The following is a 17,500-nucleotide window of genomic DNA, read 5'->3' on the forward strand; positions in this document are numbered from 1 at the left end:
ACACCCCCAATGACTGGCCCAGCTTGTGTTTCTTCCCGTGAAATACAGTGACACACGAAAACTAATCATAGATGCCGCCGGTGGCAGGGTAGACTTCCCAAGCTACAAACACTACAGTTCACACATTACTACATCACAGCTACTCAGCTACATCATACAGGTAATTGCTTCTGAGATATATAGCCAAAGATTTATTGCTAAACTTGGGATTTTTATCATTCCACTAGAGTTGGACTAATATTATCTTGTATTTCCACAACAGTACAAAATTATAATATAGGCAATGATATGAACTTGTCACTGTATTTCATACGAAATAGTTTTACTATGTAATAACTGGACTATATATAAGTCTGTATTTATTTTGTTAAACAAAATAGTGACTACATCTGTGTCTTCCTTCTCCTAAACCATTATATAACCTTTTACCTACACTGCCTGCACCCACAAACCTACCACTATATGCAAGGCAGCAATGATGACAAGAATGCTGCTTTCACTTGGTATAACGAACAATGCAACACTTGTTTGCTTGTCTGTCCATTTCAAAGAAATGCGAAATAAAAATTGGCAGTAAACTGCAACACCATTCAAGGCCTGAAGTCAAAATTCCAAACTTCATCAAACCTAATCAAGAGTTATCAGCAAAAACCACACTTTACAAGCTCCTTTAATATCAATAACCATGTTCTCAACAAGTAACATTCTTCCTCACTTAAGCCCAACCTCTAGTCTTCCATCACAAAACTGAACTGTACTGTACTACAAATATGTAAGTAATTATGTATACTATACGTACATACTCTACTATGCACTGTCAATAACAGTACCCTGTCTCTCATGTGAATACATATGCCTATATACAACACACGTCAGTTATTAATTACCATGTACAATATTTGACAATGAATGACTAAAGGTAATGAGCAATGGCACTTGCCAAACTAGTTGCCACCACACTAACCACAGCCAATAAGAACAGGGAACAGACACAACATGGCGGTCACGGACACACACCAATTCAACAGTCACGTCTATCATGTGAACATCACTTCGTTAATTCTCACCTCAGCAAGTTTATCAATAATCACTCACACATCAATTAATAAGTATATCTTTTACCTGCACATGCAAACAACGGTAATGGTCGAGTGTGACTCCGGCACCTTATTTTTCAACTATTTTCTTCCAGACCTTAACAAAACCCATTGTATACATATATAATAATATAATGGGGCGCGGTGTCGCGTGCGAACGTATCTCCTGAGCTCCACACCCCTCTGTTATCTTAGCTGAAACTCATGGATAGAAGGATCTATGGAGCTGATATCCTAACTAGAGTAAGCATGATCAACTCTCATCATGAACGTATATAACACATCATCAGTAGTCTTATAATATGTTATTTATCAAATATTTGAAACATTCCAGTAGCTCCGACAGGCATAGTTCCGCGCGATACCAACATACCATCATGCACTTTAACTTTCACAAGTAAATACTGAGAGTTTCATATTTCTTTTGGTAAGGTAGAGGAAGGAGTGATTCTCGCTGCTCCATGCAAATTTTCAGTGAGAAATGTTCATATTTAAGACCATATAAAAGGATTAACAACTAAATGGGCCTTTTTTATATTTCACTCTGTTGTCTTTGGCTAGCTTTCCCTTCTTACATAAAAAAAAGATCAGTATAAAGATATAGCAGAAGTATCACGCATAGTTTAAAGGTTAACATAGGGTGTGAATGGTAAGTGCGCCATACACTGTGAGGCGGTCTGTCTGGGGCCTGAACACCACCACCAGCCTGACAATAACAGCCGCCGACCCCCAGAGTGTCACCCACTCACTATATTTAGATCGCCTCAAGACACAGGTCAGTTCTAGTGAGACACCACGAAGTGATAATGGCCTCTTCTTTGGGCATTTAACTCACACACACACACACACACACACACACACACACACACACACACACACACACGATAATAATGCTGCTGCTGCTGCTGGTACTGCTACAACACTCCCTCACACTCCCTCCATTCACTTCTTCTTCCTTCTATCTCTACACTTTAAGTAATTCGGGTGGGAAATAGCAGGAAAAGCCGGGAAACACTGAGAATTGAAGGAAATGTTGAGCTGACCCGGAGAGGGACGAGGATTGGTGCAGGGAGGTCTTGGTCCGGGTCATAGTGGGCGCCGGGCGGTCTGAACGGGAATATATATAACCATCGTCCTATTTAACACATTTAAGTGCTATTTATCTATTTTAGTGATTGATTTTGGCTTTGCTTCTCTCTCTGGGTCTGGAACCATTAGGGAGTGCAGGCAAACATTGGTGGACTGACCTGAGGAGAAGGCACAGCTAAGGTGCCACTGCGGTCCAATATTTACGTACGCAATTCATTTTGAAAATCGCCAAAAGAAAAAAGGCCTCCAGACTGCAATGCACTATATTTTTGAACGCAACATATACTTTAACTAATAACCAAAATATAATAACGTTACCGAGTCGATTGTTTACAAAACAATATCCAACGAGCGGTCTCTATGTCAAACCAACGGCTCACAAACACATCATAATGTCAAGAAGGAAAGCACAGCCACACTACGTCATGTTACATTTTCTGAATACGTTTTTTTTTTTTTTTTTTTACTTTTCACATATAAAGAAATGCAGATTTCTTGTCGCTTAAAGATTTTTTTTTTTATTTTGGGTACTGTAAATTTTTTTTAATTTGAAAATACGAATAGTTGGACTAAACTTTATGAGATAATATTACTTGTGTCATGGTTTTCATATTTTTAGAGTGTTATATCAAGCATCAAAACATGCTAATTAAAAAAAAGTTATAATCATAATGACAAAAAGTGTTATTTCAACAAAACAAAAAAAAAAAAACATAGCTAGACGCGATATTATTTCGGATTATAACTTGATTTACATTGCTATCAATAAATAAAATACAAAAACAATGCAAACTTTAATAATAAACGAAAAAAAAATCGTGCTATACAGCCAAAGTAGTTTTTTGGCACCTTTTCTCATCACCCCCCATCTCCCATCCCCTCCCTCCGACATCCCTCCCCATCCCTCCATCTCCACCTCCTCCACCACTAAAACACAGCGAGCCCTTAAAACACCTGCTAAACACTAGAAAAATACCCTAAATTACTTGACTGCAGGGTGAAAGGAGCAGGGTTGGCGGGGTTTGGCAAATCGCGGAACGTCAGGGATGCCCTGGTCAGGTGATGTGGTGGTAGTAGTAGTGGTGGTGGTGGTGGTGTGTGTGTGTGTGTGTGTGTGTGTGTGTGTGTGTGTGTGTGTGTGTGTGTGTGTGTGTGTGTGTGTGTGTGTGTGTGTGTGTTTACTTAATTGTAGTTTTACAGGACCTGGGCTTTACGCTCGTGTGTGTGTGTGTGTGTGTGTGTGTGTGTGTGTGTGTGTGTGTGTGTGTGTGTGTGTGTGTGTGTGTGTGTGTGTGTGTGTGTGTGTGTGTGTGTGTGTTTACCTAATTGTAGTTTTACAGGGCCTGGGCTTTACGCTCGTGTGTGTGTGTGTGTGCAACTTTTTTTTTTTTGTGTGTGTGTGTGTGTGTGTGTGTGTGTGTGTGTGTGTGTGTGTGTGTGTGTGTGTGTGTGTGTGAGAGAGAGAGAGAGAGAGAGAGAGAGAGAGAGAGAGAGAGAGAGAGAGAGAGAGAGAGAGAGAGAGAGAGAGAGAGAGAGAGAGAGAGAGAGAGAGAGAGAGAGAGAGCTTTGGTGTTGTAACTTTACCAGCATATCACCAATGCAAAAAAATTAATTAGTTAATTAATTAAATAATTAATTAATAAACAAATAAAATTATCTGATGTGTTTACATTAACATTCCTCGCTCATCTTCCTCCTCTCTCTCCTCCTCCATTACTTTAGCTGTTTTTTGTTAACTGAAGTACTCTAAAGCAAAACCAGACCAAAGCACCTGCCACTTGGTAAACCCTTCCTGCTTCCTCTCTCCCACCATTTCAGCCTATAGAAATATGACATTTTTTAAACAATTATTGATGGAAGCTGAAATTCCAAACATTTAAAGAATTTCTAAAAATTCCCCCAGATGCAGATTTCAAGATGTGAACTCCAGACATGTCTGGAAAAATCCAGACATATGGCAACGTTAGTATAATAGCTACCTTCTCAACAAGCAAATTTTCTGTGGTCTCAATTTCTAAAAAGAATCTCATATATAATTCTTCACTGTGCTCTCACTATTGTTAATTGTTTGTTTAACGAAATATGCTACATTAATGACTTTCTTAACTATAACACTGAATGATCATTTTGCAATAATAGAAACATGGCTTGCTTCTTCTAATCTTGATTCTTGTTAACATGCACAAATATGAATTAGTCAGAAGTGATACTACACGATTAGTTATGAAACATAAGGTGTGTGGATGGTTAATGGATGACTATTTATCTATTCAATATCAACATATCTCACTCTAAAGGATCTTCTTTCACCTTCTTCATCCTTTACATCTAAAAAGTTACTTAATTCAGCCTTTCTTATTATTGTAATTCCTCTTTCTATGAACCCAAAAAGTATATTAAGGTATGAATACTGGCCTTTTTGTTGTCTGATGAACATATAGATCATGCTCAGGCTTTGTTGAGTAACCAGTTACCAAGTTTACAAATAAGGTTCACGTAGTTGCCTAAATGAACTATATTTGCAAAAAAAATTATGCACAAATTCATTGCAAGGATCTGAGTCTTTTATGCAAACCTTTTAACGTTGTGGGGTGTCACTGGTTGCCAGTAAGCAATGTAGGATGTCCAACAAATATATTAAATGTAGGCCTACATAATCCCATGAACTATAACCTAAATAAGGCATAGGAAGTTACCATTCATGATAAAGACTGATTTTTTTTCTTTTATATCAGAAAGGCCTTAGACCTTTAGACAATGACACTTATCCTCCACTGGGGACTATGGAACCCAAGACAATGGTGTTAAGTGTGTGAATATCCATTATGTGCCGTAGGTTTATGTCAGGGCTATCTCCATCTTAGGCAAAGATATACAGAGTACTGAGATAGTAATGTTGATTAAAGTGAGCCTTATACTAATTAATGTAATAAAAGCTTTAAAATTAAGTTCTTAATTTTATGCAGCTGCAAGTGGTTTAAAAATAAGGGAAATTGTTTACAAAAAAACAAAGTTGTTTTCATGATATCCTGTTAGCTGTCTGGCAGACTAAGATTTCTTTTTAATTTTGGTAGCATGTATAGTGTATACTGCAAGGCATTAGCTATCCTGTAGCTTCCACTCAGCTGTAATCCCCCCGTGGGATATGAAGGATTCAGGAAGTTGAAACTTGGCTTAAGAGAGATGCAGTCCTATCTAAAATTATTATAAAAAGAAAAAAAAAAAAAGAGAAAAGCAAGAATATAAATATTATATTATACTCAATATACATATATATATATATATATATATATATATATATATATATATATATATATATATATATATATATATATATATATATATATATATATATATATATATATATATATATATATATATATATATATATATATATATATATATATATATATATATATATATACTTTCTATTTCAACCAATACTCCTTCTTCAACACACACCTGACTCATGTTACTGAACACCCTTAAGATAAACTATAACCTAACCTAATATTTTTATTTCTAACCTCCTAACCAGAGGAGCTTTGCCCCCCTTGTAACCACCCCCCCCCTCAACTCCTGGACCCACTATACAGTAAACTAACTTATTATTTCACAACCTCTGATAAGCTAAGCCCCTAAAGTTAGATTTATTATTATTTTCAAACATGATTAAATGCGGCAAAGAAATGTAAGCCCTACAAAGGGCAATGGTTATACATGGTCTATTGCTTCAAGCAACAGCTTATGTACACACATACATAAATACACACACACACACTCAGACAAAACTAGACCAACTAGCATATACATAAAACTCAAATAAAGGACGGGGAGGGGCAGAACCACAGGCTTAACACATTATAATAAGTATCTATGAATATAACTAAGCGAATAGAACTGGAAGATATGTACCTTTAGAGGTACATGTTTGTAATATAGCAATTATATGTAATTAAGTATCTTTCTCAATATACACAGTACTGCCGATGGCATTATGCAATAGTCTTTTGAAAGAAGATAGACTGGCAGCTGGAACAGTATCTGCTGGCAAAACAATTCCAAATTGAGTAAAGCAAAGTAAAGTAAAAATTCTATTTCTACAACCCAAATGACTATAAGGATGAAATATCTTGAAGGAATGACCCAGCCTTGGTAGTGGTACACCACCAACTGTAAAAGCTAGATGAAAAATATTAGACATATTAATAGTCAATAGACCATGAAATGTTTAAAAGTACTTGATTAGGTCAGACCTTAATAGACATCCCTGAACAGAATACAAGTCAAAAAGTCATAGTTAGTCTGAATAAGAAAGAATTTCCGTGCCAAAAATATTCTTTGTCCACCTCCTTTGAATTGACTCTGAAAGTTTAAGGTGTTCATCATAACACGAGAACTGCACAGTGTTGGGCACACAGCTTAGAACAGGACAAGTGTAGCTCTCAGGGCCAGACACAACAACCATTATTTGCCTGTTTTTGAGAAAGGCTTGTAACCAGACAAGTAGACATCCAAAATATCCCAAAAGCATATAATTTACAAATCACAGTATCATGGTGTTCAATATCAAGAGCCTTACTGAAGTAAAAAAAAAAAAAAATACATCAACTGTATAACTACTATCTACCCAAGAGGTAGTGTCATGGTAGGCTATGTTAATAACAATTGATCATTTGAACAATGAAGCCTACCTTTAGGATACCTTTGCATAAGAGATTAGGTTAGTTTAGAAAATGTAAAGTACAGCAATGATTTTATTTTCTATGACAGTAGTAATTTAGATAAATATTAAGACAAGGCACATCACTATTTACTAATATTTAAGGCTATTAACCCCAAATATTACCAACCAAATCTAACCTATAGGTTATATCATTAGTGTCCTTAAGGATAGACTATCGATTCCAATTGATTTAGAAAATAGAGTGGTGTGCCTTGTTTTAATATTTACCATTATTTATTTTCTGACATGTGAAATATTTCATACATTGTTTGCTTGTAATGTTTCATACATTGATTTGTTTGCAATGGCCCGCACTTCATGAGTGTGTTTCAAATGTTTCTGGTGTTTTTGGTGATTTTGATCATTCACTCCCAGGAAATTATGTTTTCATCTTACCCCATCCAAAAACCCTTATTCCTCACAGGCTGCCAAGCTTGTTAGGGACAGAGAAGAGGGGTTCTCTCTCTCTCTCTCTCTCTCTCTCTCTCTCTCTCTCTCTCTCCTAGGAACTACCTGCATTATAAGAACATCAAGCTGAACCCCACAGTAATATGACATCAATAGGTATCAGACATCTACGTAAGTAGCATACCCATGGAAATCTTGATGTTAATTTACTGACTGACATTGACTCAATATGCAATGGTAGGCTACTGCAAAAGATATTAGATCAGCCATCTAAGTAATCCTGGAAATAATCTTCTATGCCCCTGATGGCTAGCGAACCCGAGGTTAAAAACCCTGGGAGAGAGGATTGATTACATTTTTCTGCCGCTTTATATGATCGTATTATACATATTATATGCAATGGGTTTTGTAAAGCTCTGGAAAGAAATGGTCCAAAAATATGGTACGGGAGTTAAACTGGACTTTTATCAAAAACAATATACACATTACATAAGAAAATAACAATGAAACAAATATAATAAAATAAAATAAAACAAAACTTACAAAGCGGGCCGGAGAGGGACATCACTTTTTCTACCTAGTATCTCAAAAGTAGACAAACACACTTATATTGGTTTCTCTTCACTCTTAATGGCATAATAAATAGCCACATTAGCCTCAGCCAACACAGAAGCAGTTGAATTATTACAGAGTACACAGATAAACACAGAACACACAAGATTCAGTTTAGTCTAAATATCCACACTTGCCTGCCAAGAATGACTGCGCCTCTGTAGGGCGACTCATACCGTCTTGAATCCTAGCATACTGCACACACTAAGAGAATAGACTGCGTACACTATGAGAATTGGCATTTTTTTTCTCTCTTTTTTTAGGAATTGTCTAAAAAAACGCGATGCTTTCCTTCTAGCGCCACAAACACTGAGAGATTTAAGTGTAGTGACTAGTGATGCTGTCTCGAGCAGCTGTGAACCGTCGAGGCATGACCAGTGTTGCCAACCCCTACAGACTACTTCGCCCTACACAGACACTGAAATTGCCCTACATTTTCCTTCATTGCCCTACGATTCAGGATGAATCATGAAAATATCTCGATATTAGTTGGTAGTTTTTTTATTTATATACTGCTATATAGCAACAACAAAAATAATATGTTTTCTCTTGTTTAGTGCAGGAATAGACCTACATCTTATCTTTCTTGAAAAAAAATTGAATATATAATATAGATATTTGGCCTCTCTAAATCAAAATCAAGCTTCTTTTCAAAAAAAATAAATATTCTTATTTTGATTAACTGTAATTTTATGTCCTTTTTCAGTCCAAAACAGAAATAGGCTATAGGAGCCACCCAATCTTAATTTACAAAAAAATAATTCTAATAATTTTTATACATTTTTGAATGAATACATAGATACATTATGTAGATTGTAGTGTTCAGGTTTAATTGCCTTATTTCTACAATCTTCTTCTCTTGCTACCATGCTTGACTTTGTTACAAGAATAGCATTGATGCAAAATAATTATCACTCATACCAAGAAATCGTAATTGCCCTACGTTTTGCTCAAATTTTGTAAAATTGCCCTACCGCCCTACAGACCAGGATATGAGGCTAAATTGCCCTACGCGTAGGGCAATTGCCCTACGGTTGGCAACACTGGGCATGACACAACAAAAGGTCGAGATGCATGATGCTACAATGATATTATTCCGTCATTTTTTTTTTTTTCTTTTATGCTTATGTTGTTACACTTATTGCGTGTGACAATCAAATTCTAGTACTTATCGTACACTTTTATTTACTTATTTATTTATTTATTTTTTTTTTTTCATTTTAGAAGCTGAGTGAGTAGACGGAAATGTAGTGCGTTTTTCATTGATGCCATTCATTACTTTCATTGATTATCAAACGAGAGAGAGAGAGAGAGAGAGATCATCCGACTCAAGGGAAAGCACATTCATATACTGCTACTGTTTATTCATCTACACGAGGATATCATTAAAAGAATTTCCTTGTATTAGTCGGACTTTATTCAACTAGGACATGCTTGACATATCGAACCTCAGCTGGTAAATAAACAACAACATTTCTTAATCTTCCATACGATCACTTCAGGCAGAACGGCATGATGGAGCATTCAGAGTCGCCTACAAATAAAAATCCCCCATACAAAAATAGATTGATATATAAATAAGACGAAACAATCTCCTCATCTCTGTGTGATGCTCTCTTTTTATGCATGACAAAGGAAGCTCATCTCAGTCTTCCTTCGGCATGACACACTCTTCGCCGAGAGCGCCACAGACAGACGTTGCCTTGTTACTTGCTTATGTATGGTCGTTGAGTGCCGAACTCTAGGGAGCCTGAAATACCTGTCTCTATTCCCTGGAGTGAAGTGGAAGTGATGCTGTGCTGAACATTGAGAGGGCTCAGACCAAAAATTACGTCTTCATCACTAGTCTCCTGGCTTTGCAAAAGATGAAATGCACTTTCTATAGGAGATTCAAGGCTGTCTTGGACTTCATGATGGGAACTAGTGGATACCTTTTGATGCCCATTGATAAAAGAACTGCCAAGGCTTTGTTGCTCTGTCTTCTGAACTCCGAAGTCTACCTCAAAGTTCTTGGAACCGAACTGTTGTTCCCGGAATTGTTGGGAGCTGAACTGTTGGTCCTGGAACTGGCTGTGTCCAGATTGTTGATCCTGGAACTGGCTGTGTCCAGATTGTTGATCCTGGAACTGGTTGTGTCCAGATTGTTGGTCCTGGAACTGGCTGTGTCCAGATTGTTGGTCCTGGAACTGGCTGTGTCCAGATTGTTGGTCCTGGAACTGGCTGTGTCCAGATTGTTGGTCCTGGAACTGGCTGTGTCCAGATTGTTGGTCCTGGAACTGGTTGTGTCCAGATTGTTGGTCCTGGAACTGGCTGTGTCCAGATTGTTGGTCCTGGAACTGGCTGTGTCCAGATTGTTGGTCCTGAAACTGGCTGTGTCCAGATTGTTGATCCTGGAACTGGCTGTGTCCAGATTGTTGGTCCTGGAACTGGCTGTGTCCAGATTGTTGATCCTGGAACTGACTGTGTCCAGATTGTTGATCCTGGAACTGGCTGTGTCCAGATTGTTGATCCTGGAACTGGTTGTGTCCAGTTTGTTGGTCCTGGAACTGGTTGTGTCCAGTTTGTTGGTCCTGGAACTGGTTGTGTCCAGATTGTTGATCCTGAAACTGGCTGTGTCCAGATTGTTGATCCTGGAACTGGTTGTGTCCAGATTGTTGATCCTGAAACTGCTGTCCAGATTGTTGATCCTGAAACTGACTGTGTCCAGATTGTTGATCCTGGAACTGGTTGTGTCCAGATTGTTGATCCTGAAACTGGCTGTGTCCAGATTGTTGGTCCTGGAACTGGTTGTGTCCAGATTGTTGATCTTGGAACTGGTTGTGTCCAGTTTGTTGGTCCTGGAACTGGTCGTGTCCAGATTGTTGGTCCTGGAACTGGTTGTGTCCAGATTGTTGATCTTGGAACTGGTTGGAGCTGAATTGTTGAGCCTGGAATTGGTTGTGTCCAAATTGTTGATCCTGGAACTGGTTGTGGCCGAACTGCTGAGCCTGCAACTGATCGGAGACAATTTGTTGACTCTGAAACTGATCAGGCTTGAGTTGTTGATCCTGGGAATGTTTTGAGCCGACCTGTTGAGCCTGAAAATGGTGACTGATGAAACCACCATTGACTTGTGGAGTGGTATCACCTTGACTGTGGGCATGTGGCGTGAAGTTATCCTGAAGCTGTGCAGTTGCACTATGTTCATCTTCTAATTGTGATGTGCTGAAGGCTCCATGCTGGAAATGTGTGGAGGACAGCCTCTGGTTTGATAGCTCTCGGACTCCAAACTCCTCATTCTGAAGCTGTTGGTTGATTAAAAAGTCGTCATTCTCAAAGCGTGAAGTGGTAGTATCCTTATCCTGTAAGCTTAGATTTTCATCATCAACCTGTAGAGAGCTTAGCTTATCACCGCTGAAATGCTGGAAGTTGTCACTGTCATCGTTGAACTGCTGGGTGCTAAGACCTTTATTTTGGTGTTGTTGAATGCTAACATCTCCATTCAGGAACTCTTGGGTGTGCTGAACATTTACAAATTCATCCTGGGTTCTCAAGATATGGTCATCATGGATTTGTTGGCCACTCAGATCTTCAATATTCTCACCCTGAAGGCGATGGATGTTTAGAATTACGCCATCATCCTCAAAAAACTTTTCAGTGCTCTCATCGTCATCCTGGAAGTTTTCAGTGCTTGCATCTTCATCCTGGGACTGCTGCGAGTCAGAATCATCATCCAACGAAAAGTATGAGCTTGAATCATTATCTGAGTTGCTTTCGTCACTTTCAGATGAGTCTTTTATTTGGAATTTTTGTATACCAAAACTTTTATCCTTTACTTGTTCTGTCGTGAAGTCCGTACTTTGAGTACCGAAGAACTGGATTCTCTGGATGTCACCAGTACGACTGGAATGTGTTTGGGTACTGAATCCTTGATTTTTTACCGTCTGAGTTCCAAAACCGTGGCGCTGTGTTGTGTGAGTATCAATGTTCTGTTTCTGGGCCCTCCGTGTATCAAACTCTTGACTGTCTCTTATCTGAGTACCAAATCCTCGGTTCTTTTCCGTCGAGATGTCAATCTTTTGATTTTGGGTTCTCTGAATATCGAATTCATGATTTCCTATCTTTTGATTATCTCTTTTTGTTCCTGGAGTAATTTGAGCGTTGAAACTCTGAAGTCTTATTGCCTTTAAATCGAGTCCTTGATTTTGGACTCTGTCAGTAGAAAGGTTTTGACTTTTGATATTTTTAGTGACAGAGCCTTGATTTGTATTCTTTTGAATGCTGAATTCTGGATTTTGGATTTGAATTTGATGGATGCCTAGTTTCTGATTTTCATTCCTCTGAGTACTAGATCTTTGACTCTGGCTCTTCTGGATGTTAGACCTTAGGTTTTCGGTTCGGTGTATACCAGAGCTCTGAACGTGAAACTTCTGGGTGCCAGACCTTTCACTTTCTGCATTCTGTATGCCAGTCCTCTGACTTCGGATCTTTTGAGTGTCAGTAGTTCCAAGACTTTGGCCTGTATGGCTACCATGTTCTTGATTTCTTGCTCTTTGGGTGCCTCTTCTTGGAGTCTGTGTGTTGACTCCTGGCCTCCGTGTCCTTATTGATCCAATGAAACCTAGCTCTTGTACTCTTTCCAACAGATGAGGATCTGAAACACCTCGAATGTGAGAACTCTGTGAGGTACCAGATTTTTTAGACCTCAGTGAATCTCTGTTTTGAGATTCATGGGAGCTGAAAGTACTTCGACTGTGAGTCCTTGAGGATTTTTGGCTATTGGACCTTAAGATACTTTGATTGTGGGATGATTGAGAATCAGGAGAGCTGTGATCTTGGAATCTTTGGGGAATTCTGTCCTTCTGTTTGTGGTGCATCTGAGGGGTGCGAAAACCTTGGAAGTTGTTGGTGGTTATGGTTTGTGATCTGTGTGTGCCCTGTTTCAAAGGATTTTGGGAGATACGGACACTTTGCCTTTGAGGCTTCTGCGTGGCTTGGTTGTGGATTCTCTGCGTACCTTGGCTTCGAGATCTTTGGATGGTGTGCAGATTCTGTCCTTGAGATTTTTGAGAGTCACGAGAGATTTGGCTGTTAAATCTTTGGGAACTGTGCGTTCTCTGAGAGGTGTGAGAGACTGCAGTGTGAGATTTTTTCAAAGTAGTTGGCTGACTAGTATCAATTCTTTGATTGATTTGTCTGTGATTCACTTGAGAACCTCTGGTATGAGATCTCTGGGAACTGCGAGATTCCTGATGCTGAGACTGTTGATGGCGGGATAATTGAGAGACTTGATTGCGAGACTTCTGAAAGCGATGTGGCTGATTAGTATTGATTCTTTGATTACTTTGTCTGTGAGAACCATGGCTATGAGATCTCTCAGGACTGTGAGACTGGTGATTATGGGTACTTTGAGAGACTTGATTGTGAGACTTTTGGAAGTGTTGGGAGCTGAGACTGTGAGGCTCTTGGAAACTTTGTGACTGAGAGACCTGTTGAGTACTTTGTCCACGAGGCCTTTGAGATGCTGAGCTGTGGGCCTTCAGGATTCTAAGACTCTGTGACTTATGCCTGGAATCCTTGCTGTGGGATTCGTTGCTGAGGGTACTAAGAGAAAAGTGTTGAACTGGAGTCCTATGAGTCTGTACCCTGTGGAAAGTATCTGATCTAGACCCACTCTGCTTCTTTGCTTGAGTGTGTCTCAATGAGAGAGTTCCAGTGTGACTTCGCGGTCCTTGTTTCCTCCCACCGCTGGTTGTGGTGGTTGTAGCGGTGGTGGCGGTGCTGGTGGTGATAGGATCAGCATACCTGTCGTGGTGGTAGTTGTCGACACGATCGCCGTGTTCCTGCGTCACCGTGGCCAGAAAGCCCGAGGGACCATCCACTCTGTACCGCGTCACTCTGTCACCACCGTCAATATTATGTCAATTATGATCATCATTATTATTATCATTACTCTTATCAATATTGTTATTGTCATTATCATAATCACCATCATTAACATCATCATCATCATCACCAGAATTGTGAACATTTTATCATTATCACAGGCATTGTTATCGAATCTGAACTATAAGCATTGTAACAGTAACTAGATCAGTAAATAAGAAAAATATATGTGATTTTGGTACATTTAGTTAACAATATTTCACTTGGAATATCTTGAAATGACAAAAACTTCCTTCTATTGTTTTGTCATAGATAAAGGAAGCATTTTTGTGTTGCTGGATGAACACCAGAACCAGTTACATTACATATGCCGTACCTGTAGAGACCGTTGGGCTGCAGCCAGCGGTACTCTCCCTCAGTGCGGCCTGTCTGAGACACAGTCTCCTTGTGTTCCTTAGCGTCTCCTGTATGAGGCACACTCACCCCGTACCCGAAGTCGTACTGTTGCGGTGGCTGAAAGGTAACAGTCACAATCAGAATGTCCATACTCAAAAGATAACATTAAAAAGATGAAGAACCCTGAGAGATGAGAACGGTCTCATCGCTTACAAGGTGTGTAGGATAACATTCTAACTTGAATAAATAGTTATGTACATGCTCATGAAACGAAACCTGATGATGTCAAGAAATGTGCAGATCACCATTGTTCACCAGTAGAATCACAAGTAACTCACCGGCTGATACAAGTGAGGTCTGGCTGCGGAGGCCGCAGAAGCTAAAAGCACCAACACCACTCCTGGAACCTGGAGTGAATGAGATCTTTGAAAATATATGGACGCGAATCTCTCTGGGGAAGAAAGTATTTTCATATGTATTTTCTACTGTTATGTTTAGCTGAATCTTGTTTGTGTTTAAGAAGGAGGATCAAATTTTAATGTGTTTTTCGTTCTTTTTTTTTCTTTATGTAACTAAAGAGACAATAATGGAGTTACTGTAACATTCCATAACTATTTTTATTATATAACTATCAAACTATGAAATCAGTATCTTCTTCTTTAGCGGCAGATGATTACAAAGAAAACAAAAAGTTAGTGACTTGTCCTTTAACTTTTCAATTTATTTTGAATTCTTCAAGAAAGGGAAATCAGCACAATTTCAGAACTAAACTGGTTGGCAGAACGTATAAAACCTTTACTCGTCATAAAAAAAAAAAAGAAAATGAAAAACTCAATTTGACAAACTGTTTTGAAAAAAAAAAAAAATAGATAAAATAGATAGAAAGATATACACCACCCTCGGTTCACACGTCAATTAATCTTTCACTTGCACTAACACGTAACGATCTTATCCAAGATGCACTACTCTCATCACTCACACACACACACACACACACACACACACACACACACACACACACCACTTCCATGTACGTATGATGTTAACACTACTGTGGTCACAAATCACTATCACCTGCATGGCTGAGGCGATGACCTGCAGCGGCTGACTGGTGGAAGCTCAGCAGCAGGCAGTGGTTTATAAGAGCTTCGTGTCGGCCTTGTGCTGGAGGTGTCACGTTACTAGCCAACGGCGGGGAAACAAGGCTGCTTGGGTGCCTGTTTCGTGCTGCACCAAGGTAGAATGGGGGCAACTTTGTGAAGAATTATGGATTTATTTGTACTGAGACACTTTTATGAACCTACACGTACATTTATGAAGGGTGTGGTCAATAAAATCTTAATCTAATTTATTCTTTTCTGATTATCCTATTTGAAAAGCTGAATTCTAGGACGCCTTTCATTCAAACATTTCTATCGTTACTTCTTTGCCACGTGAGCTTGATGGATCTGTGTATTGACCTATTTGTACCTTCAAGAGGCAGAGTCAATTTCGTGATGTCTTGTCTTTTGATAACAGATTATCACTTCTTTTCTCTATCTTTGTCTAAATATATTGTTTGCACACATCACTTCCACTGGTAATGCACTTCACTGATCTTATTCCAGTGAAAAATATTAAATAAACAAAAATATTCCGGCGCATCATCATGTGTAGTTTTATTTACTTGTGTGTGTGTGTGTGTGTGTGTGTGTGTGTGTAGTAGTAGTAGTAGTAGTAGTAGTAGTAGTAGTAGTGGTAGCAGTATCAGCAATAGTTCTAGTAGCAGTAGTCTCAGTAGTAGTAGTAGTAGTAGTACGTAGCTGAAGTAATAGTAGTAGTAGCTGTTGTTGTTGGTGGTGGTGTGTTGTAGTAGTAGTAGTAGTAGTAGTAGTAGTAGTAGTAGCAGTAGTAGTAGTAGTAGTAGCAGTAGTAGTAGTTGTTGTTGTTGTTGTTGTTGCTGTTGTTGTTATTGATGTTGTTGTTGTTACTGTTGTTGTAATAGTAGTGGTAGCAGTAATGCAAAGTATCGCCGTATTTTCAATCAGTGATCAAAATTTATATACAACTACAACAGTGACCGACTTATGATACTCCAGTAGTGTAATTAAATAAGGTATGATAAAAAAAATTGCATGATAAGATTATGATTTTATGATCGAGATTATGTGGCAATTGACCAAGAAAATTAAAGTAACACAAAGATGATGATGGTGATAATGATGATAGTTAAGGTGATGGTGACTGATAATGATGACAATGTTGGTGATGATGGCCAAAGATGAAGAGAAAATGAAATGGAAAACTTCACTTAAACATCACTTTTTATAATAAGATTAACTGCAGTATAGTTAATGATGTCAACGAGCCAATCACCATCACAGTGACACCAAGAGAAAGGAATCAATGCGCACGTCTTGAAAACTCGCCCCCTGACAAATGGCGCACTCACTCACTCACAATTGGCCTCAGTAATCCGCCATGAGCCCGAATATAGTAACAAAATATGATAATACGAGTAATAACAACCTTAATGATATTGATAAAAGATACATTTCATTATAGTTTTATTTCAATACGGCTTTGAAAATGTAGGTAATACATAATCTTGTTTTGCAAAAAAAAAATGTATATATAAACAACAGAATTTCACCAATAAATACATGAAATATAGGATAGTAGATATAATATACAGTTTACACGTGCTATCCAAACACTGGCCTCACTCTACTTCGGAAAAAAAATAATAAGAAGAAAATAAGAAGCAAAACCAAGAAGTATTGAATTATGCCACGTATATAAGGGAGCCTTTAGCTGATTCCTCTCCTGCATTAAAAAAAATATACAATCAATCTCCTCATGACAAGACTAAATAGAATAGAAAATAAATAAATAAATAAATGAATAAGTTGGTAGTAAAAATAATAATAATAATAATAATAATAATAATAATAATAATAATAATAATAATAGCAAAATGTCAATTATTCTGAATAACACAATCATAAAGGCACTAGTCTCTACAGTGTTAATAACGATAATAAGAATAGAAATAATAATAATAATAATAATAATAATAGTAGTAGTAGTAGTAGTAGTAGTAGTAGTTGTTGTTGTTCTTGTTATTGTTCTCGTAGAAATCGTAGCCATGGTAGTAGTAGTAGTAGTAGTAGTAGTAGTAGTAGTAGTAGTAGTAGTAGTAGTAGTGGTAATAGTAAGAGTAGTAGTTTTAGTAGCAATTGTGGTAGTAGTAGTAGTATACAGTAATAACAATAATGATAATAATGTTAACAACAATAATAATAATAATAAAAATAATAATAATAAA

General features: G+C 38.0%; 2 protein-coding genes across 2 annotated transcripts in view; one reads left to right on the plus strand and one right to left on the minus strand.

The window, feature by feature from the left end:
• LOC123512230 overlaps positions 1-386 on the plus strand; it is a 5,657-nt gene extending 5,271 nt beyond the window's left edge. The window contains exon 4 of the mRNA XM_045268487.1: positions 1-386. This exon is cut by the window's left edge and continues 435 nt beyond it. The gene's annotated coding sequence lies outside the window, so the exon portion shown is untranslated.
• An 8,901-nt stretch (positions 387-9,287) lies between these two features.
• Positions 9,288-15,648, minus strand: LOC123512228 (dentin sialophosphoprotein-like). Its single transcript, XM_045268485.1, has 4 exons — positions 15,268-15,648; positions 14,532-14,600; positions 14,174-14,310; positions 9,288-13,809 (listed from the first exon to the last, which is right to left on the minus strand). Exons 1-4 carry the CDS (start codon positions 15,271-15,273, stop codon positions 9,639-9,641), a joined length of 4,383 nt encoding a protein of 1,460 aa, XP_045124420.1. The 5' UTR covers positions 15,274-15,648; the 3' UTR covers positions 9,288-9,638.
• Positions 15,649-17,500: the final 1,852 nt, after the last annotated feature.

This window comes from Portunus trituberculatus, chromosome 33 (assembly GCF_017591435.1).
Source record: "Portunus trituberculatus isolate SZX2019 chromosome 33, ASM1759143v1, whole genome shotgun sequence".
NCBI lineage: Eukaryota > Metazoa > Arthropoda > Malacostraca > Decapoda > Portunidae > Portunus > Portunus trituberculatus.